This window comes from Eublepharis macularius, chromosome 11, assembly GCF_028583425.1.
Source record: "Eublepharis macularius isolate TG4126 chromosome 11, MPM_Emac_v1.0, whole genome shotgun sequence".
NCBI lineage: Eukaryota > Metazoa > Chordata > Lepidosauria > Squamata > Eublepharidae > Eublepharis > Eublepharis macularius.
Genome location: NC_072800.1, coordinates 8,907,666 through 8,931,117, shown reverse-complemented (window position 1 = coordinate 8,931,117; position 23,452 = coordinate 8,907,666). Strand labels below are relative to the sequence as shown.

The window sequence follows — 23,452 nt, the reverse complement described above, 5'->3', positions numbered from 1 at the left end:
AATAGTGACGGGGAAAGCTCCCTTGGAACAGTTTGGAATTGGGGTTGGTTAACAAGTTGGAAAATGGCTCCCTGCCCAAACCCAGTTTGAACTATGTCGTACTATGAATGGCCTAATTTGGAGCTTAAAAACAAACCAGGATCACAGTGTAAAAAACACAATTAGCAAAAAACAAACAATTGCTGTTATTTATGGCTACTGTATATTATAATAGAAATAACTTGTGGTCCTTACATATTACATAGATAACAGAAAATCATCACAACATATAATGTGATCCTGTATCACAATTTTAGAAAAGTCACGTCCTTGTGATAGAGTAGAACAGCTTTTGTAGTATGTAGAAGTAAGACAAGCATCTAGATATAAGCCCGTTTCATAGTGAGCGTTTTGCCGGCTAATTAGAACAGTGGGCTTTGTACCAGATTAAGGAAAGGCTGTTGGACTGGCTTGCTTCTTATGTAAATAATGAATTGTAAACAAGAGGGAGGTAACTTCTGAGGAAGGTTCACTGAGAATAATTTCTGAGGAAGGTCCATTATGAAACGGACTGCTCATCTTCTACATATTACAAAAGGTGTTCTACTATGTCAGAAGGACGGGACTTTTCTAAAATTGTGATACAGGATCACATTATTTGTTATGATGATTTTCTGTTATCTATGTAATATGTAAGGATTGCAAGTCATTTCAATTATTATAATATATGGTAGCCATAAATCACATTGATTGATTGCTTTTTGCTAATTGTGATAATTTGGAGCTTGACATAGTCAGAATCCTGCCCCCATCCTTTCCCAAAACTCCCTGTATCTTCCAAATTCCCTTACTGCACATTAGAGGCAAGCAGAAAGGGAGGTGTCTTTCTTGCCCTTTTACCTTGGCCCCTAGAATGCTGCTTAAAAGCAGCATCTCAAACATCAGGGAGACTGGATTTCCTTAGCATTCCAGATGATAGGGAAGGCAGTGAGAGATAATTGCCTTTCTCGCTTCTTCTATAAGGGTAGCTGGGTAGGGTTGGGAAAGAGAATTCTTTGTTTTAGATTACAGTCACAGCCAGAGCAGAATTCTGGGGCTCTCCTTGGATTGGTGGTGAGCACTGTGTGTTTGTGAAGTTTATGTACCAAACCAGGGAATTACAAACTTTAATAATCCAGGACCTGTAGTTTGTTTATCTTTACAGGGCATCTGCAGTAGTAGTCCTAAATATCTGTGTGTCTGTTACCATGCACAAAGATAGTTTGTGTGGCCATTTAGGTTAGATGCTGTTCCTTGGTTGTTTTAGTATACTGATAAAAATCATTGCAGGAGTTTAAAAAAGAAACAGCTGTTACCCAAGTGGAGAAAACCTTCTAACTCTGAATGGACACTCAGTGAGACAAAGCAAATGCATTTCTTTCCCATGCCAGATTTTAGAGTCCTTGGAGTCTTCAATTTCCCTGAAAAGCTTACATTAATTTAAATGCATTAAAAGAATATTTAGAGAAAATAGACAGATGATGCACTTTTTGTACTGTGAAATATATCATGCTATTCAGCTGCATAAAATGGATGCTTGCAGGACCAGAGGAAATTTAGGAATTTTGCAAGCAGCAGCTGAAAAGTGCTTTAGAAATCTTGTAAATAAGTATGTTTTATTCTAATGTTCAAGTTTTAATTTTTTTGTCCATTGATTTCTGTGACAGTCTGCAGTAAGCAGTGTAAATATGGAATTTATTTTGTTTATACTTTTTATTACATATGCATTTTATTTATCTGAATATGAAGTGTGTTAATGGGAAAACACTGCATGTTTTCCAGCTTCTGCAGCAGGCTCTTGGAGAATTCCCGTATTTCTGGTTATAGTTGTCTTGATGACTGTAGGCATGGTTCATGAACATCCAAGCGGGAAAGGTCCTTCGGGTAAGAAATGGGCTTCTCTTGTAATTTCATTTAAGACACCCAGTTGAGAATCATGCAGTTTGGCGTAGTGGTATAGGTATGCAGGCCCTCTTGACCTTCTGAAGTTGCTTCAGAATTCTAAGGTAAAGTGGGGATCAGTAAATGGAACAATCTGTGATGAACAGCAGTTCTGGGATATTGGGGCAGTACAATTTGTTCTTAGTCCATAATTGGGAAGTCAAAGCTCTAAGGGCAGAAACACTTCCAATTTGCACTTTTGAAAATGTAGTCTTTTACTCAATCAGACCCCTGGTTCATGCGGCCTAGTAGTGTCAACATCGATTGACTGTAAGCTCTTTCAGGCCCTGCAGCCTGAGATCCTTCTAGTGTGAGATGCCAAGAACTGAAACTGTTTGTGGCATCACTGAGCACAATATGGTAATTCCCTGGAAACAGTTAATCTGAAAAGGGGGAGATGGCAGCAGAGTTCAGGAGCTCAAGTCCTTTTCCTTCTCTGTACCTTAAGGGGAGTCCTTTTCCCTGTTACCCTTCCCTATGTCTTCCTCTTTGAACCCCTACTCTAGTTTAAACCAGAATTTTCTAGAAATAGTTTCAGGTAAAAAAGTATAGTGACATATAAGTAGGCAGGTTTGTGTAAATGGCCTGCGTCAGATTCACCAGCAGGATCTCCTAAGACTGTGGGTCATGACTGTCTCTTGCAGGTGGGTTGCAAGGCTCAAATGCATGAGCCTGAGAGAGGAGGCTCTGGGAAGGAGAAGAAAGGGCAGAGCTGCTGTACTCCCCCCCCCCCGCCCCGCTTCTGCCCTGTGGTCTTATTCATTCCTAGGGGCTTGGCTGCTTCCAGCCACTGGCAGTACAAGAGGTGGTGGGGAGAACAAATTCCTATTAAGGCTCAAAATCCCCGCCACCACCACCAATCAGTGTCTGAGTCTAAACTAAGCTCTGCAGTCTCAGAAGCCCAGCTTGCTCTGAGCCAACAGCAGCTGGGAAGTGACAGGTGGAGCTTAATAATGCATGTTACCTTCTGGGCGGCTGCTGCTGAGGTTAGGATTGGCAACCTCAGAGTGTGGCCTGGATATCTCCTGGAATAATAGCTGATCTCCAGATGACAGAGATCAGTTCCCCTGGAGCAAATGGCTGCATTAGAGTGGTGACTCTATGGCATTATACCCAACTGAGGTCCCTTCTCTGCCCAGACTCCATTCCCAGATCTCTAGGAATTCCAAACCTGAAGTTGGCAACTCTAACTGGGGTAGACATAGATCCATTTCATTAGCAAATGGCATTTTCCTCTGGTGCAAGGAGATCTTAGATTGGCAGAAGTTCCTCGTCCCGGAGGAGAGTGCCACCACTAGTCGAAAGGTTCCACAAGATCCAGCTTCCTATCATTATCCAGTTGTGTTCATAGACGAAATCGTATCAGAGTAGTCAATACTTTGTCCCTGTTTTTAAGACATAATTGATGCCAGATATTTAAAGTAAATCACAATTTTAAAAAATTCTGAGTTTTGTATATAACTCTACAGTCCTGTGCTGTAGCAGTTGAACTGGAATATGTTCACTGGGGAAAAAACAACAAAAGCCTATTACGAAAATAGGATTGAGCCTCTGCTTGTTTTTTTATTTACTATGTACTGATATCTTTGTTTTCAAGGGGCAGAATTTCCTGGCCAGATGATGTCCATCGCAGCGTCTACGATTGCCATGGCGATATCAGTCACAGGGTATGAGCCAAGTAATGAGCATCCACCACAACCCTCAGGTGACTGAACGCGCTGCAAGAGGTCTAGACGCCTTCCAGTCCGGCTTGCATGCTTTTGTTTGCTGTTTGAATTTACCTTTGTGAGGTGGTTGGTGGATTCAGGGGCATTCCTGGCTCTGGAACTAGTTCCTGGAGGCTGGTTCTTAGTATGTCTTCTGACGGTTAGAATTTTTCCTTCTTATTCAAGCTGTTTTTCTTTCTGGTGAAAGCTTAGCAAAAATGAGGGAGGCCCAAGATTCAAGAATGGATAAAGACAGAATGGAATAAACAGTGGCAGCTGTGCTACTCTGCTACAGCCAAAGTAACGAAAGGAGCTTTTTGATACTTCAAAGACTAATACATTTATTATGGCATAAGTTTTGGTGAACCAGGGCTCCCTTCATCAGATGCATGAAGTTTTACAGTCAGTTGGCAGAGGTTTATACTCAGAGGTACAAACACCACTGTGAGCAGAAGTTACTACAAAGGGGCCAGAAGGCATGCTTTTCCAGAACAAGGAAAAGCACAGCATAGATTAAAGCAAGATCCAGTTTAAAAAAAAGTAAACATCTCTTCAGAATAGGCAAGAACTATTTCCAGTTATTAATGAATTGACTGGATCTTGTCTTCAGATGTGTGCTGCAGTGCGTCGTAACACATTTTGTCCTAGGAAACTGGGGCTTTTGGCCTATGTGAAATAGCTCTCCCACCCCAAGGTTTATAGCCTTTGGTATAAACCTCTCTGTCATCTGAAACATGTCATGTTTATAAAAGCTAATGCTTTAATAAATGTGTTAGTCTTTAAGATTCCCCCAAGACTCTTTTATTAGTGTATCAATTACAGTGTCTGTAAATTCCATTCTAAGCTGTCAAGTCACATGAGTAATTACTTTAGGTAGTAATGGAGTATGATGAAAAATATTTTCCAGGTAAGTTCAGCCCCATTTACAATGATTGATTGGCAGATTGAAAGAATAACATTTTAGTTAAGTTTATGTTCAACATCTAGATGGATGACTATTCATTTAAATGAAGCAGCTTACCAACCAGCACTCCATAGCATGTGTTGGTGCTTGTGAGCTCCTTATAGAATTGTAATATAGGAAGATCATGTTTCTTATTTCAGGGTGCTGGATTCTATTGGTTACCTCTGTTTTATGCTGTAATTTACAGACAGTAAAGGCTATTGCCTACAATTCTCACCATTTTGTAGAATGTAGTTTAAGTTATGAAATCAGAGGCATTTTTCTCTCTAAATTGTCCAGTTTCAAAAACATATTTTTCATTATCGAACTTTGTGATATATTGTACAAATTAGTAGCAGGGATATTGGTGCCCATATACTATAATCAAAATATGTGAGACTTAATTCAGACATTTCACACAAATCATAAATTTGTCTTACAAAGTTAAATCATGGTCCATAGTTTAAGCTTTCAAATGTACAGGCAAGCTTTAATGTAAGGTGAGAGTCTGCCGTAATTTTCCATCTCCTTAATTCTCTAGTCTGCAAGTTCAGAGACCTTTGGAGGTGCATCTTGAGAGACTTTGCCTGTCAGTTTGGACATCAGGCAAAATGATGATCTGTAAACTCGTAGTTTTTAAAGTTTATTTTAACTGTTCAGCATCATGAGGTCCTTAATTGGGTGGAAAGGAGGGATAAAAATGTTTTAAATAAATTAATACATTTCAAACCATGTTTTCTGATTCTGGTTTGCAAACTGTTTGAAAACATAGTTTTTCAGTTTGAACATGATGCCACACTGTAGGTAAGTTTAATTACAGAAGAACTACTAGTACTGAAATTTACATATAGAATGTTGGGAATGCCTGGGTGTATCACATTTTTGGTTAAAAACCAAAACACTTGTAGGCAAGTGTTGATTTCTGTTGAATTTTTATACGAAAGATATTCCTATATGCTGAAAAATCAAATATTCCCTGAAAACTTCATTCATGGAAAACAGTATGCAATTTTAACAATGGCTTAAGTTCTGGTGGTATAGGGAATAGGTGGCAATGGGGGCGAGGTACTTAAAAAGCAACAGTCTGCTTGAGTGTGACATGGAAGTGACAGAAGAGTGATGAAGGTGCGTGGGGCTTCTCACCGCTACGGCTAATGAGACTGGAAATGGTTCTGGTTGCTGATGTTCTTTTCAGCACCAAATCCCATCAACACTTGCTGGCCCGTAAGGAAATATTTCTTGTAGAACATATAAGAGAGAGTTGGTTCTTCTCCTAGGAACCACAGACAGTGGCAATCCTTCTTCATCGGCTTCATCTCCTTCTCCATCTACTGTGAGTGGCAGACCGAGACCTGAGGTTGGAGCTCTTCTTAGAAAGAAGAAGACCAGTGACGTCTATTTTGTGCTGCTTATGTGGGCCATTGTGATAGTGCAAATCTGGTTGAACCTCTGGATAATTCAGTTGCTGCCAGTTCCTATTGCAGGTGATTCATTATTTTCTTACCTTGTCAGGTAGAATATTCTGAATGGCAGCCCTGACAACTTATGTAATGTTGGGTGGTTTTATTTTTGCTATTACATGTTGAGTGTTGGTCCCGCTCTCCCTTCCCAGTCAAGCCTTTCCTAAGTCAAGGCTAAAACGGTTGAAATCTCCAGGTGCAATTGTGGGAGGGCAGGGAAGGGAAGAGAGAGGGCATATTCATAACATCTGTGCTAACTGTAAAAGTCCTCCCCCCCTTTGCTACTCTTCGCTTTATCCCTGCTTGATGCTTCCTCTTGCCCCTTGTTCTTCTGCTTCAGTAGAGGTTTTTCACTTCACCCGCTACCGAATCCTCTAAACTGGAATTGCTGGGGATGGAACCTGGAACTTTTGTGTGCCAATAAGGTTCTTTGTCACTGAACCACAGTCCTTCCCAAAGTCATCTGTCTTACCGGAAAAGGTCTCTACTCAGTTATACTTTGGTACCTAATCATGGCTCAGTTCCTTAAATGCTTTTGACCGCTGAATCTAAACAAACTACTTACCAAACCACATACCTCTGAAGAGTTTGGAATTCTTACGTTTTTTTCCTCCATTTATTCTATATACCCTTGGATAAGAGATGTTTATAATAGTTTCTCCTAAAGTTACAGTAGCCCCATGTTAATGCTAACTTTCCAACTTACTTGCTTTTTAAAAAAGTGCTTTGTTTGATTCTTAATCCAGTATGATGAACTTTACATAGCAAATGGCAGCTTTTGAGAGGTTCTGGTTGCTAGGGAGGCTGTAGAATACCTGGGGCTCAGTGACAGTTAAGAAGAGTCAGTTGGGAGAGTTGGAAAGGTATTGTTGGCACTGAAGAAGCTCCGAAGGGACTGGAAGGTTGTCAGACCTGGACAGTGGCGTGTGCGGGCCAAATCTGCAACTGGACGCAGTGTAACTGATAGTGTATGCAGCTCAAGAGAGAAGCTGAGATACTGACCCAGGAGGAAGCCATTTGGACAAGGCTAAGCAGTCACATGTGAGCTTTCGAGGAAAGGAAAGATTAGTGGACAGAAGAACGTAGAAGTGCCAGAAGAACCAAATTGAAGAGAAGGCACATAACCACCAATTAACTCCATTTCCACCTTGCCTCATATGTTGGGAGGCAGCTGTTGTGTGAGTGTATATAGATAGAGAAGTAAATATATATTTAATATTATTCATTTAAAACTTTTATGAGCTATCTTTCCACCTAACTCTGGGTCCCCAAGGCAGCAGATAATTTCAAATGTTAAAACAGTATTTAAAATACAAGTGTGTGTGTGTGTGTAATATTTCAAGCAATTAAATGAAACATATAAACATACAAACAGGAGGGTTATTAAGAGTTGGTGAGGAAACACTAAAAACAAATAGTTTTGTTGTAAATATTAGTCAGGATTTATTCAATCACTTAACTGTTTATTATCCCTAAATAAACAAAGTTGGCTCTCATTAAGACACTGTTATTTTCATATCGTAATTTTTGCTATCAAAGTAGGAAAACATAGAAGTAGAAAACAAATTTTGTAGTAAATAAAAGAGCGTGTTATTTGTACACTGTAATAATTTATCATCATTAAATACATTATAGATCATGATGGGTAGCCGTGTTTGTCTGTAGCAGTAGAGAAGAGCAAGAATCCAGTAGCACCTATAATACTAACTTCTGAAGAAGTGAGCTGTGGCTCACGAAAGCTCATAACCTACTACAAATTTTGTTAGTCTTAAAGGTACTACTGGACTCTTGCTCTTTTCTAAATACATTATAGTATATTGTTACCAAAATTATTTTTTTAAACTAAAATAATTCTTGAACATGTTGTTTGGGTTCACGTAGGAACTATACTTATCTAATGCTGTAGATTTTCATACTACACATTTTGAATAAAACCTTTGTCTTTCATTCATTCGGATAGGGGAAAAGCATAAGAGGTTTTTTCTCAGGACTCCAAATTTCTCAACATTTCCATTGGAATAATTGGAATAAAGTCTTTTCTTCCTGAATTTATGTGATTTCCCCCCCTCCAGGTATTCACATCTTGACTCCTGTCCTTAATGCTTCTAACAGCAAAATCACAATAAAATGTTTGGCTGTATATTCACAGGAAGAAAGTCTGATTGGTACAACTGTGACTTTACTTGATTTCCCATTAATGCTATGCATTTCAAGCTAGATAAATCATTTTAGGGTGTATCCACCTGCCCACATGGGATTAAGCCAGTTTTCAGGGTTTTATTGTCTTGGTGTGTCACTTGTTTGACTATTCTAGACAAGTCAGTACATTCATGTCAATATTTGCCTCCTTAAATTTGTTTTCCTCACTCGTTTCCCACCAAAACCTGAGCTTCCCACTGAATACTAAATGCTACTTGGCTTAGTGAAACTGAGGCTGCTGAGTTCCATAAAGTAATAAACCTTACTTTATTATACTTTTAGAAAACAGTTTTCCCCAGTGTTAAATATATTAAGTCTGTGCATTGGATATATAATCTATGAGCAGAAATTAAACACTTTGAGTTTAAACATGCTTAAATATTATATATATTGAAATCAATGGGACTTCTGAATTGTGCCCCTTGTATGAATATAGATTCTTTGTATAATTACTGAAGATATAATAGTTTGTGGTGATAAATTAGAATCATGCATTATGGAAAGCCTTTGTTTAAATGTTTTTTCAACCTGTAATAAGATTCAGTATATTTGGGGAGGGTGGAGGAGAAACATCCCCGTTTAAGCCCATTTCAGTGTAGTTAAGAACATTTTTCATTCTTTTCACTTGCGCTTTTCTTGCTGATTGCAGTCTGGGTCGTCAAAAATCTTGTGGTCCACTTTGGAGTCGTGAATTTCCTGATGAGCCACTGCAGCAGCTGGTGGTATATCCTCGAAGGCTTTCTGCGAGAGCGCCAAGAGGCTCTTGCGCCATGGCCAGTTAAGGGGCTTGGAAGAGTCCTTCTCAAACTAGACAGTAAGGTATTTAAAGTTAATTTGTTTAACTGGTCCAAGGAAATTATTTTTTTCTTTGTATGTATTTGTGTGTTTATCGAATCTGTATTCTATGCACTGTAAATTAAGAGCTTGAGGTGAATGTATTCATGTATTTAAAATCCTTCCCGATTATAATTATACTAATAGGGTTCTAGTCTGTAAGCAGTTACTTGACCCATTCAGTTTTCAGAGTCTTTAATCATGTTACAGTCCGTTTCTGTTAGTCATTATTCAGGGGCAATCAGGGCTGAATCTGAATAAACCCAGCGTTTACATGATTGTATGTAAACAAACATTACATTTCACTGTAAATTAATCTAAAGCGGCTGCTTTGTTAAACTCAGCTCCAGTCTACATGAATAATGTTAAAACACTGACTGAGAGGAATTCCATACATTTGCCCAGGCTGCTATGCACTGCATGTATAAAGAATTAAATACTCATTTTCTACCCTAACATGAAGATCCTAGTAATCTCCCAACTAGCCAGGTTGATAATTGCTTAGTTTTACCAATTCTAGAGCATCAGATACTTGCTGGTTCACCCAGTGCCCTTTCTGAGGACGGGGAACAGTAGGCAGGATTGGGCCTGCTATTTCTATGATGCAACTATAGCAGACAGTAAAATTAACCATAACTGGTAAAGGAAAGCAGGGTTGTCACAAGTAATTTGCCATCTCAAACAGGGTATTTTGCTTCTCTTCCCTAGCATAACAATGTTTCATGAAAAATAGTCAACCATGTCCTAGGGTATAAAGCAAGTCAGAATTATCCCCATACTACAGATGTGAGGTAAGAGAGAGCTACTTGCCCAAAGTCCTTTTGTGAGTATGGTGGATGTGTGAGATTTGAATCAAGGTCTTCCCCATGTTTCACACAGCCAGTACAGTAGAACAGCTGTCTAGATCATCAGGGTCCAACATTTGTAGACAACTGGTGAGTTGTGTGCTCAAAAGTGCCAAAGTGTTTTGTTTTTAAACCAAGGCCAGCTAGATAAGTAAGAAGCACCACAATCCTTACAAGATCACTTGTCCAAAAACAACAGCCTCTGGTTTACTTACACATTCACAAAACAAAACTTTACAGACTGTTCACAGACTGATGGCACAACTCACAAACACATTAAAATCCCAGCACCCCTTTCTATAGAAAGCATGAATCCCATCAGCAGACTACAGCTAGGAAATGTGTAAATCCTACTCCCCTTGACTCTTTTCCCCTTCACCTCCACACCTCATAAAAGCAAGTTCCATTTCATAGTCTCCTCTTCTACCTTCACTTGATTTATTTTGTGCCAGGACCTCAAAAGGGGCTTAATCTAGGAATTTGTTTCCAGCAACAGGACTAAGAAAAGTACTTTTGAAAATGTGCCGTGTGTGTTTGCCTCTCTGCATAATGTTTGTAGGCTAGAGAAGAAGCTAGCCAATAGCAAAAAACATTTAAGTTGCATTTTACTCCTAGGTATTTTGGGAAGAAAGTTCAGAGAGAAAAACACTCAACTTCTGCATTATGTTGTATGCAAGTTTCTCAGTTTGAACTTGAAGGACTAGGGATCAAAATTCTTAGGTGTCTCAGCTCCAGTATAGATCTCAGAAGTAAAGGGCAATCTAAAGACAGCTTGGTAGGGCTCATAATATTTTTGTGCTTGTTATGGGCTTCAGCTGCCACAGGCCATTAGCAACAAGAAAGGGGAAAGGTGCAACTGTTGCTTTAAAGTAAGGATGCCTTGCATCCAGTATGGTGCCTGCTGCCAGTGATCCCTCAAGAAATGGACAGGGAAGAAAGGGGAGAGGAGAGCATTCCTGTGTAGCGAGAATCCCTACCCATTCTGTAGAAGACTGTAGAAGTCAGCCAGTTTCTGTAGTTGTTAATGTTGATGATAATCTTTGCCACCTTTAGCATTTGGACAAAAGGCCACCATCTGCATAGATTTTTGTTCAACAGTGCCCTGTTCTGTTCACTGTGTGTGGTACAGTGTCCTAGTCATCAAGCTGTGATCCATTCCTTGAAACTTGACAGGGTTTGCCCCTCCATCTGTAATACTGTTCCCTAAAATCATGACGACATGGAAATTCTTTCCTTGCATTGCTTTTTCAGATTATGTTTTCAGATCAGTGTTTTAGTGTGTGGCATAAATAGAGGCTAACTCATTCTGGCGTAGGGGTGTGTGCTTCGGGTTTCTGATTCGGGTAAAATTCCCGAATCGGACCTAATCTCTAAAGATTTGGGATTTGAAAATCCCGAATCAAAGCTTCCCCGAAGCATTCAGGTTGCTTCGGGAAGCTTTGGGGCCAAGTTTAAAGGGTCCTTTCCCTGCCTCTTGCAAGCAGCAGGGCCCTTTAAACATCCCCCCCCAGCCCCAGTCCCCCATCCCACTTACCTTGGCTCTGCAGCCGCAGAGGTGATGGGGTGGCAACGGCGGCTCCAGCCTTGAATTTGTTAAGGGTTCTCACAGAAAACAAAGATTAAGCTTGTGTAGACTTTGATCAGAATTGCATTCTTAGCACCTGGAAAAGCAGAGGGGGTGGAGGTGTCTGTAGAGAGAAGATTCACCTTGGTATTTGTCTTGGGTACTTGAGTGGAAAAACAGCTGGATTTTAAAAGGTATCTTTTGTTTGTGTTGGTACAGATCTCTTCCATGTATGTTGAAGCTTTAGATGTTTGCTTTAAAAATGAGCAGTGTGATGGAAATAATCTTTAGAGTCACCTTGTGGCTTACAAGTAGCATTGATACACAATGATCTTAATGAGTTAAAAGGTTTATGCGCCTTAAGACTTGGGGCTTCTTACAATTCCAGTAATTCACTGGAGAGGCTTTTTTAACATAAACACACATGGTAAATGGTTGGAAAGCATACTGACTGTAGTATCTAACCGTAACAAGAAGTGTAAATAAACACTGTAAATTGAACAGTTTTTCCATTCTAGTTTTCATTACTGCAAAGCCAGAGAATAATTCTACAATTGTAATTGCCATGACCTCCTCTGACAAGGCCAGCGACTCAGGCCTGGAGGGCTCATATGAAGAGCCTGGAGACCAGCAGGGTCAGGAAGGGTCTGGTGCTAGCAGTGCCAGAGACCACCCTGCCAGATCCTGCAAGCAAGCCCTTGCCTCCTGGCTCAGGAAACACCACGAGGTCCCCGCTAGGCACGACACATACCCGTAGCATAGCCCCTCAGGACTGCTTCCCAGGCTGCAGAAATGGCAGTGGCGAAAGGCCCAATCAGGTGGTGCAAAGGAGGTAAAGTGGAAGGCTGGCAGTGCACCACTTCCCTGCAGCCTCAGAGCAGAACACTGAATGTGGTGCTTTCCTTGCAGGATCCTGGCCAGAGCACAGTGCAGCCTCTTGAGCTCCAGCTTTGCCAGCAAATGCAGCTGAGCCGGATCACCTCGGCTTGAGAGAGCGGCATTGCTGGTCCACTGGTCCACGAGGTGCAAACCCTGTGTTTCAAGCTCTAGCATCCAGCCCCACCCACTCTGCACCTCTGAGGTCAGCTGGCCAAGTGAGTGACTGACTCTGGAGGGGAGTAGAAAAGAGCAAGACTCCAGTAGCACCTATAAGACTAACCAAAATTTGTGGCAGGGTATGAGCTTTCGTGAGTCACAGCTCACTTCTTCAGATATGGTATCTGACTTCAGGTATCTGAAAAAGTGAGCTGTGGCTCACGAAAGCTCATACCCTGCCACAAATTGCGTTGATCTTATAGGTGCTACTGGACTCTTGCTCTTTACTACTGCCACAGACAGACTAACACGGCTCCCCATCCTGATCTGACTCTGGAGAAGTCCTGCTGACTAGGTATAGGATAAGAATGCTGAAAGTATTGTAAAATCCAGGCAGTTTGTCTCATCAGTCTAAAATTTGTCACAGAGGATTTATGAGTGATGTAATCTTTTCAGATGTCAGAAAAATCTGATTAAACTAGCTGAGTTACAGCAGTTCTAACAATTTGCTTTGAGCTTCCAGGGGCACAGAATTTACTACTTACATTTTGTGCAAGTGTATTTTTTTTCTTGTTTAAAACTCATTAAGTCTGAGCTGTTAGCATTGGAAATGGGGAAGGGAGTTGGGGCTGCTGGAAAAAAGCTTTTTGGATACATTTTGATGGGGTTTTTGACTGTTTTTATCTTTTTTATTATTATCTTTTTTGTTATTCTATTGCAGTTTTGCAAAAAACTGAAACAGATTTAAAAAAAAATCTCCTACAGAGGACTTGCATTTCCTTGCTGCTTGTATGGCATGATTGTCCACCTTCCTGGTCTCCTGGCTGGCTCCATGTGGCTTGCAAAACTGACAGAAGGCTTAATCTGGGCAGCTGAGGTTGTGGCCCATGACAGTTGCTGCCAAGTTGCATGGCCTCCCTTTTGCACACTCAGGTAGCCTGTGGTGGTCCAGACAGCTATTGGGGCAGTGGCAGAGGCACGTGGCCTGGCTGCTCTTGAGCCTGCTGCCATTCAGCAGAGGACTGGATGCACCACATATCATCAGATTATTGGCAAGGGGAAGGGATCCGTAGAGTGTGTGCGTGTCTCTGGGTGTGGAGAGAAAAAGAATGCTGCGGTGGGGGGGAAGGACAGTGACCGTGTGTATAATGGGGCAGAAAGAGAAGTGGGATACCTAGGTTTGATTAGGGCACAGAGAGAGAGAATGGAATGTCTTGCCTTCTCTCCCCCCTTCTTTGCCAATCTAGTGTTCAGAGTTATATTCTGGCAGAATATTTTCTGGCTTAGCTATTATAATTTTTGAATGTTTTTCCTTTTTACAGATAAGGGAATATCCTAGAATTCTAAACAAACCCCATCAGCACTTAGAAATTCTCCCCTGCTCTGAAAAGCGTGGAGTTAAGTAAATGATAGTAAGCCTTAGTTCCCTGTGGCATAAGATTTGAAGACGTTGCAGAGACTTGCATAAATCATGCACATACAGGTGAGGCTGCTTGAGGCTCCGCCTCGGACTTTCAGCTCTATATTGGGTGCAAGGGATACATCCAGCTAGAAACGTAATAATAGTCAAGAGATTTGCTGAGGAATCCTGCAGTTCCCATAAGGATGGGCCTGTGCGTACCATGTTGTGGTCTCTGGAAGTTTCTGAATCTAAGCTCTGCACAGGCAAAAAGTTCCATCAGTAGGAATGCACAGTTGCGCACTCTCCAATAGTTCCAGGTAAACCACCTGTTTTTCCCCTGCTTCAGCTCTTCATAACATAGTCCAACCCGCTGCCCAATGCAGGATGAGCCTAAAGCATCTCTGACAAGTATCCATCCAGCCTCTTCTTGAAAACTGCCAGGGAAGGGGAGCTCACCACCTCCCTAGGCAGCTGATTCCACCTTTGAACTACTCTGGCTGTGAAAAAGTTTTTCCTAAGATCCAGCTGGTACCTTTGTGCATGTAATTTAAGCCCATTGCTTCGCGTCCTACCCTCTGCTGCCAACTGGAACAGCTCCTTGCCCTCCTCCAAATGACAGCCTTTCAAATATTTAAAGAGAGCAATCATGTCCCCCCTCCTCAACCTCCTCTTCTCCAAACTAAACATTCCCAAGGCCCTCAGCCTTACCTCATAGGGCTCAGTCTCCAGACCCCTGATCATTCTCGTCGCTCTCCTCTGCACCCTCTCGATTTTGGCCACATCCTTTTTGAAGTGAGGCCTCCAGGACTGCACACGGTACTCCAGGTGCAGCCTGACCAAGGCAGTATAGAGAGGGACTATGAGAGAGACTTCCCTTCCAAATATAATAAATATATAATAAATTGTACTTTGAGTGCCCCCCCCACCTAATGATTCATGCATGTGCCAGGATGCTTACACAAGCACAGTAATTAATTTTGATGTACATACTAAAGGTCTTTGTGAGATAATGTATGGATGTTGAGTGCACAAGTAAGTGATCAGGGGAGGAGGAGAAGAATTAGGGTCCTGCCCCATTTGTTTGCCCCCATGTTAGATTACTCAATTCAGTAATCCAACTGTGCTATTGATTTCTTCTTGCAGAGTTTCCTAAATTGTATACATTTGCATTGTATAAATGTATCTGGCAGATATTCAGTAGATGCATGCATAGCAAGTGTTTGAGAAAGATGCACCTGTCTCTATAGATATTTGGTACAGCTGGGAAACACTGTGCATCTGGCAAATGTATGAGAAAGCTGCCCCAAGGCCTTGTTGAAAGTCCAGAGCAAAGGGCAGGTGCATGTGATCTGAGTTGTAAGCAGGCTGTACAGGTGACACTGCAGTGTGCGCTAGAAGACATCAAGGTGTTGTCACTAGAAGTTCCTGCCCAGTTTTCCTTTCAGGCATCTCCCTTACAGCAAAGTCGATTTCTGTGCTTTCCTGTTCAACTGATGGGACTCACTGCAGTCAACTGCAACATTACGTCCAACTTTTGAAGAAATACTTTCTCTGCGTTCTGCATGTGAAAACCATGCTGCGTTTTTTCTAAAAGGGGCAGAGGGAGTCCACATAGCTTATTTGATCCTTCCTGCTCCAGACTCACTGCATGTTGCAGACTGTTGTGCTGAAATCAAAAATCCTCCTCTTTGTACGCTATCCAGTTTCCCTGGTCTGGCATTACCTCTTCTTTTCCTATCCATCCATCCTTTGGATTTCTATTCTGCCCTCCGCACGAAGGGCTCAGGGCGGATTACAACATTTTAACAACACATTAAATTTAATTTATACAATTAAAATCATAAATAATTTTTTTAAAAAACATTTTTTAAAAAAAACATTCACACGTAAAAATATATACCTGTCACCTTCCCAAGAACCAGTGGTGGCCTGTCCATTTCCCTGTGTAGGCCAACTTCTTTTGGGGCTGCATGCGTAAGAGAGTTAGGTAACATAAGGTGTGGAAACAGACCGTTCCTCTGCTGACTAGTCTCCAGTACTTCCCTCCAGCTTCAGGGTTTTCAAGCACCCTTCCCCATTGATGCTGCTGTGAAAGGCTGTGATGGAGTGGTTAAAAAAATAAAAATCCATTATTTATCATTTTTCCCAACTTTTGTCTGAGTTTTGCAAAATTGTTACTAGTCACAGGGAGACAAAAGGAGTCGTGCAAAGTATTGAGGTCACTCCTTGTGACCAGTGGAAAATCTACTGAGTCATAAGGGATGTGATTGTCAAGTTGTTGAATTCCACACCTGTTCTTTAATTGTATGTTTGTGAAGGATCGCTGAGGTCCACTTAGGCTGGCTACTCTGGTCTAATTCTGGTGGAGATTCTCCAGTGGGAGGACATGGTGCTCAAAGAGCAGTGACAATGCAAATTTATGGATAAGTTTTGAGCAAAGTGTCACCTGATGGAAACAGAATAAATGCTAGGAACATGTATAAGATCATACTTCTTATTGTTAATAGATTAACAACTCAGTTCTATACTTAAAATCACTATAACTCCCTCCCCATAGCATGCTTACAAGGCAATCTAGTGTAACTGTTCTGCAGTAAATAATCTAGGAAGCCATTCTGCTTTGGGGCAGATCTGTATTCTAGCCTACAAGTTAACAGTAGGAAACAGTGTGAGGCTTCAAGCATCACTCATCCTATTTCTTAATGAAGAGACTGTAAGTTGTTTCAGTTCTTCATTAGCCTTTCTGTACAGTGATTTGTCTTCCCAACCCCTGAGATTCTTATTTGAATGTAGAATCTCTCATTTCATGGAAGACTGAACCCTCTAAAGAGTAATATCCACCCAGTCCCTGAATCAGTTTGGCATCTTTAAGTAATTTTTTTATATATTTTGGTTAACAACCATAGTCCAACTTCAGCCCAAAATGACACCAGTGTCAACCAGCAGTACCTTGGTACTTGTAAGTACAGTGTGTGTTTTAACTTACTTGAGATCATCCATTTTTTTGGTTGAAAAATAATGGCTTTAATGGTACCTCCCACTTCCTGCTGTGATGAATCTTGGAATCTGGAATGGTTTCATTTCATTTCTTGGAAAATTGTGTGTGTGTGTTTTTCTTTTTTGCGCTGTGATTGCATTCTTCAATAATCCTTCACTGTCTTGTCTTTTTTCTCTTCTCTGTTTTCCCACTTTCCCTTCCCCTAGCTGTGGCATTGGCTTAATAAGAAGGTAAATGGCAGACAGACGGTGTTTCCAGTTCATAGATGATTGTGCCCTTTTATCAGCGTGGAGGTGTCTCTCCCTCTGTGTGTGTTTTGCGGGTTTTTTTGTAACATGCTTTGCTCTTGATTTATGTCACAACTGTTTTCTTGTTCCAGGTTGTGATATAGGCTACAGAAGGTCATTCAGTCCCATCCTTTGGGGAAAACCATGGCATAGTCAATGTGGAATGCAGGGAGACTGGCTACACTTAGTGATGAATGTTCAAATTTGGCTCCAGTTGAGAGTTTTAGTTCCACTTAGTTTGCATTTGCGTACAACTCAAAAATTAATCCTAATTTCGCAAGCTCTCTTTTTAAGGATGTTTTCAATGTTAATGAAGCTGAGGAATGTATAGTTATGCAGAACTCTCATAACTCTTAGTGTGATTTAAATAGGATGATTGATGAGTCTACGTAACAGTCGCACAGGGCAGAACTATATTTATGTGAATGTTTATACCCTGCCTTCCCTTCACGGAGGCTCAGTGTGGCCCACTGCTTCCCTCCCTGTAACCCCCCTCACCCCCATTTTGCATGGTGGGCAGATAATGTGGCATCAGGAATCGCATGTTAGTGTCATAGATGCAGAGGAGTTAGCCGTGTTAGTCTGTGGTAGCAAAATCAAAAAGAGTCCAGTAGCACCTTTAAGACTAACCAATTTTATTGTAGCATAAGCTTTCGAGAACTTGATTCTCGAAAGCTTATGCTACAATAAAATTGGTTAGTCTTAAAGGTGCTACTGGACTCTTTTTGATGATGTTAGTGTCAGTTTCTGTTCAAGGGATCCTCTCAAAATATCCGCGCCGATCAGATCAGGGCAAAGGCAGATTCAGTAAACGGTTTTATTCAGGAATTCCAGTACAACCAACTAACATAAGGCAATTGCCGGGAATGACTGTTTAACTGCAACAAGGCTGACTATATACTCCTTGCCCCTCCCCTTTTCCTACGGAACGGAACTCTTGGCTTTGACAGCCTTTCAACGCTAGAAAACTCAGCTGCAACTATGTCACTTCCCTACCTTCTATGACTGACAGGTTAACCCCTGTCTGACAGTTAGCTAGTAAGTGAGTGTGTGGCTTCTGGGGAAGAAACACTTCTAAAACAAAATGTGAGGGCAGTATCTTTCATTGTTGTGACAGCTATTCCAAGAACCTGAAACAAAGATTCCCCAGTTTCGTTGAAGCTGTAGGTACTTTTGGAATTCTCAGCACTACAAAATGGCTGTCACAAGGGGAGGTGGGTTATGTAGGCCTAGGGGCAGCTGATTTGGAATGAATGGTCCTGCAATTGTTTCAGTTTCCAAAGAAGGCAAAGGGTTTGCTCCATGAATGGCCATGGGGAGAAATTTCCAAGCCCAGAGACTAGGGTTGCCAACTTCCTGATGGAGCCTGGAGATCTCCCAGAATTACAATTCATCTCCAGACTACAGTGAACAGTTCCTCTGGAGAAAAATGGCTGCTTTGGAGAGTGGACTGTATGGCATTCTACCGTGTTAAGTTCCTTCTGCTAACCTTACCTCCCCTAGGCCCTTCCCCCAAATCTCCAGGAATTTTGTAACCCAGAGTTGGCAACCTTACCAGAGACATAACATCAGTCTCTGGTGAAGCCTGGGGTGTACAGATGTAGCATGTTGGCCCAAGATGATCTCAGGGCTTTGCTTGTTGGTCAGCTGGTAGGCAGCCATTCAAAGGTCTCTGTTGTTCAGTGCTCTTGCAAATTCAAGAAGTTTTGATTTTATCCTCAAGAGGCAAATGGGCGCCAGGAGTCCCACTTTGAGAGTGCTGTGCTAGAGATTGCGTGTCTAGAATGTGGATGAAGATAGGTTTTCTGGGGGTTTCATTTGTAGCTAAGAAATGATCAATTGATAGATAGGAAGAGGCATGGTAAGGTAGGGGAGCTTGGGAAACCAGGCTTTATGTTTGCATCAGACTGTGTCTCAGTTCATTTGCTCACAGTTATAGTTTGTTAGGCTATCATTTGCACTGCCTTAATATTTGGAGTGGTCTTCTTTGGGACAGTGCAGAAATAACTCTTCAGTATGTTTTGAAGGATCACAATAAAAGCAAAGGGATTGTGTGCTCTGTCTTCCTCTCATGTGCAAGTTCCCTAGCTGTTCTTAACCATGGTTCATTGTTGTTCTTGCACTGATTAACTTGTCCGGGAGCTTTAGTGTCTTAAAGTAGAAATAACATCTGGCTGTTCAAATGGCAAAATCAAAGAAAGTTCTTTATCAAGAAGACTTTAAAAGGGTGTAAAATTTCTCATGAATAGAAGTGTTAGACATCACACATCTTTGAAACCAAACTTGTTAAATTTGTTTTATTGCATTGGCTTATGTAAGTTAATTGATGCCCCCCAGTGATTGCAAATACTGAATTGGGCCGAATTTGAACATTCATTCATGTGTACCCTGTGTGTGACATTCCATATGTACATATTCTTTTGTAAGATAATCAGCTCAGATGTTCGTGAAAGCATTTGTTTTCCGTTCTTAAATGATTGTCAGTTTATGCATGAACAGTGTGCTTAGTTATGAACAGAAACACCAAAGGATTTGGTCTCCCTGTATGTATGAGTCTCATATTTCATACTGAGTTCTAGGTAGACAAACAGCTGTTACTGAATGCAGCATATTTTGTTCTCTGGATTATTTTAAGAAAATAAATCAACAGATAAGAAGATATTTCTGTTAAAATTGTAGTTTATTAATGTATTTGGTACTGTTGTTGTGAATGCAAACATACATTTTTAGCACAATTTTTAAAACCTTTTTTAAAAAAAGAGGTTCCATTGGCTGAAGTGAATGATCTTCTGTAGTTTACAGGGCTGGTTTATCTAATGCTTAGATGCAGTCATGGCACCTGCTTACTGTTAATAATTGGGTTTACTTACATGAAAGCAAAACTAAAACACTAATGTCTCAGGGCATTTCTGGTGGAAGAGTGTGAAACCAATGGTCAAGACAGCATGGGAAGGGAAAGAGAATTCTGTATTTAATGGAAAGTAGAACAGTTCAACTTACATTTTCTTCCAGCTCCTCAGAGATTAACTCTCCAGAGTTTATACCCTGGAAACTCTCTGTTGCTTTATAAGGTTCAATTGGATTCGAACCTTGCTCACCAACTCAGATTCAGTTATCTTGTTCCATGGCGTGGGATTAATGGTGACTGTCCCTCACAATGAGTATTTCCTTTGTAGCCCTAAGTCAAAATATCCTGGAATGAAAGTGCCCTTCTAAGATGTACGTTTCATCATGTACCAAGTGGTCAAGATATTTTGGCCTTGCATGTTTGTGTTTAAAATGGCTTTATTTATGTCCACATAGGTAAGCTGAATTGAATTGGACCTTGTCAGATGCGTCCTGCTTATGTGCCACGTGTGCCTATTATACTCTGTATTCTGAACCTCTGAGAATGTGTAAAGAACTATCTGTGTAGGTGTCTAACTGTGTAGCTCTGAAGTGCTTATCTTGCAGGTGGTTGCTTTCACTTTCTCGACTGGCATGTGAAAGTGTCCTTGAAATGCTGGCCGAAACCGTATCTTCCTGAGATATGTAATGAGTGCATCCTTGTCTTCCCCTGTCCTACCCCCTCCAACCTTCTCGGCCCTGTGCACCTAAATTCTAACAGTCTCTGTCCCAAGGCGGGAATCCTGCCCTATAACTAACATTGCTTGTCCCCTCTACATCACTTCTGCCAATGCTGTAGTCTGAGTGCACTGATACTGATGGATCTCTAATAAAGAAACTTTGACTGGACTCTTGGAGTGTCTTCAGTGAAGTAACTGGGGATCTAACTGGCAGGCCCTGGCAGACCCATTGCTTGGCGTAATTAATGTACAGAAGGCCTATAAGAGAAAGGGGTTCTGTAAGAAGGCAGTTTGGAAAAGAGAGAAGGTATACAGTAATATATAATAAGAGTATAATCCACTCTCAGGCTTCTTCAGTAGAGCTCCTCTTTGTACCGATTGATCAATTTTCAAGAGTCATTTAGTTAATAGCAGATAACAAGAAAGTATTCATTATAGCTGCACTTCAGTTTAGCATTATTGACTGGCATCTGAATTCTTGGTGCTCTTTATCTTTAGTTCTCTTATTGCTTCTAGATCCTCCCGCTGTCTGGAGTGCACAAAAACCTGGGAGGTATATTTGACTGAGAAAGAGTGACTGTCCCAAGTTCACCCAGGGCATTTCATGACCGAGTAGGTGTTTGATTCCCCTGACTGAGGTCCAGCTCCCTATGCCAGTCCCATCTTTCTGAAGCTGTCACTTCAGTAGGCATAATATATTGATAATGATGTCATAGGTATCAAAGGAAACTTCTGTATGCAAATTTAAGAAAAGAAACAAAGTAACAGTTTTAGAGCAGCTTTATGTTAATGTTTTAAAAGGTGTTCTTCACACATCCTACTACAGAAAGAACCTTTGCTGTGACTAATATCTACATTGAGATAAAATCAAGAGATCTTTGCAAAGGTTCTCCTGCCCTTTTCTCAGGGGAACAGTGCTTCCATCTATCTGGAAGGAAAGGTGGTTTTTCTGGTGGCTGGGTGCTGTATTGCAACTGTTGGCTTCAGAAAGTGAATGCCATCCTTATGACAAAATCAATGCATGTTAGAGTCTGTGTTTGAGGATTACATTGAGAGCCAGTTTGGTGTACAAGTTAAGAGTGCTGGATTCTTAATCTGGAGAGCCGGGTTTAATTCCCCACTCCTCCACTTGAAGCCAGCTGGGTGACCTTGGGCTACTCATGGCTCTCTGGAGCTCTCTCAGCCCCACCCACCTCACAGGGTGTTTTGTTGTGGGGATAATGACTAGGGGTGTGCACCCGAAAAATATTCGGGTTTCCTGCTTCGGTTTTACATAAAGTGGGAAAAAGCTTCAGAAAAACCCTGAAATCAGAAGCGGCATGCTGCTTCGGATTCGAGTTTCTAAGTCACTTCGATATGCTCTGTAAAGATTCAGAGCATACTGAAGTGACGGGAGGGGGAAAGCCACCCCCACCCTTAAACTCCCACCTCCACCCTTTAACTCCATCCCCCCACCCCCACCCCACTTACTTAGGCTCCAGCCACCAGTGCCCAGCTGGCCAGTGGAGAAGGCCTTTCCTGCTGCTGCCATGGCTGGCTGGCAGACAGGGCCTTCCCTGCTGCTTCCGCTGCCAGCATGGCTGACCGGCAGAGAGGGCTTTCCCTGCCGCTGGCACTGCGCCAGCGCGGCCAGCTGGCAGAGAGGGCCGCCACTGCTGGAGGCCAGCGGGGAAACAGGAGGGCCTCCTTCTCCAGATGGTGCCACTGGGGGTGGGGAGGAAAGGATGGGAATAAAAAAGTTTAAAGGGCCCTGCTGCTTGCAACAGGGCCCTTTAAACTTAACCCCCAGGGCCCCTGAAGCTTCCCAAAACATTACGAATGCTTCAGGAAGCTTTATTTCAGTATTTCCAAAGTTTTCCGAATCAGGCCCGATTCGGGTATTTTACCTGAATCGGATACCCGAAGCGCACGCCCCTAATAATGACATACATTGTAAACTGCTCCAAGTGGGCATTAAGTTATCCTGAAGGGCAATATATAAATTGAATGTTGTTGTTGTTATTGTTACCTTGCTGCTGCTGCTGCTGCTGCTGCTGATAACATATCTGGGTTATTGAAGTGGGAAATGCTATAAAACCCATGAAACCTCTGAACTGTTGCCCAGAATAATTCGGTTTCAATAAAATATAGTATCAGTTACGTTATTTTTTAGGAGATGGGGAAATGTAGGGAGGAAGCCAGAAGTTAAATTGTTTTGAGTCGTCAGAAAAGGCAGACTACAAATGCCTGTAGTACATAAATCATGACAATGTTTAGATTCTTGTGTGTGCTTCAAGAGCAATAATGCTCATTATAAAATTATAGCACCAGAGCCTGTTGTGTGAAACAATACAATGGGCTCTAGCTGTGGGACCACACCTGGGCTGCTGCCTCATATCTGGGCCACACAGGGTCATGCCGGACTGGCCACCACATCTTCTTGCTGCTTCCACAGCCCCTCAGAAACCTGGCATAGGTGCACCCGCAGGCCCCTCACTGCACCTGCACCAGGATAAAAGGTGAGTCGTCACCAATATGGCTCACCTTTTATGTAGTAGGATTGAAAATATTTTAAATATTCCATATTGTTCCCATAATGTCAAGTTCACACGAGCACATATTCTGAATGCCACTATAATGTAAACATATATTTGTTCTCTAACCAGTGTTTTCCC

General features: G+C 41.6%; 1 protein-coding gene across 1 annotated transcript in view; it reads left to right on the top strand.

Moving 5' to 3' along the window:
• The window catches only part of TMEM245 (transmembrane protein 245), a 79,113-nt gene that overhangs the window by 5,684 nt on the left and 49,977 nt on the right, over positions 1–23,452 (top strand). The window contains exons 3-6 of the mRNA XM_054991071.1: positions 1,801–1,902; positions 3,557–3,664; positions 5,886–6,092; positions 8,917–9,086. Of these exons, the coding sequence (XP_054847046.1) occupies positions 1,801–1,902; positions 3,557–3,664; positions 5,886–6,092; positions 8,917–9,086 (587 nt within the window). The remainder of the gene's footprint in view (positions 1–1,800; positions 1,903–3,556; positions 3,665–5,885; positions 6,093–8,916; positions 9,087–23,452) is intronic.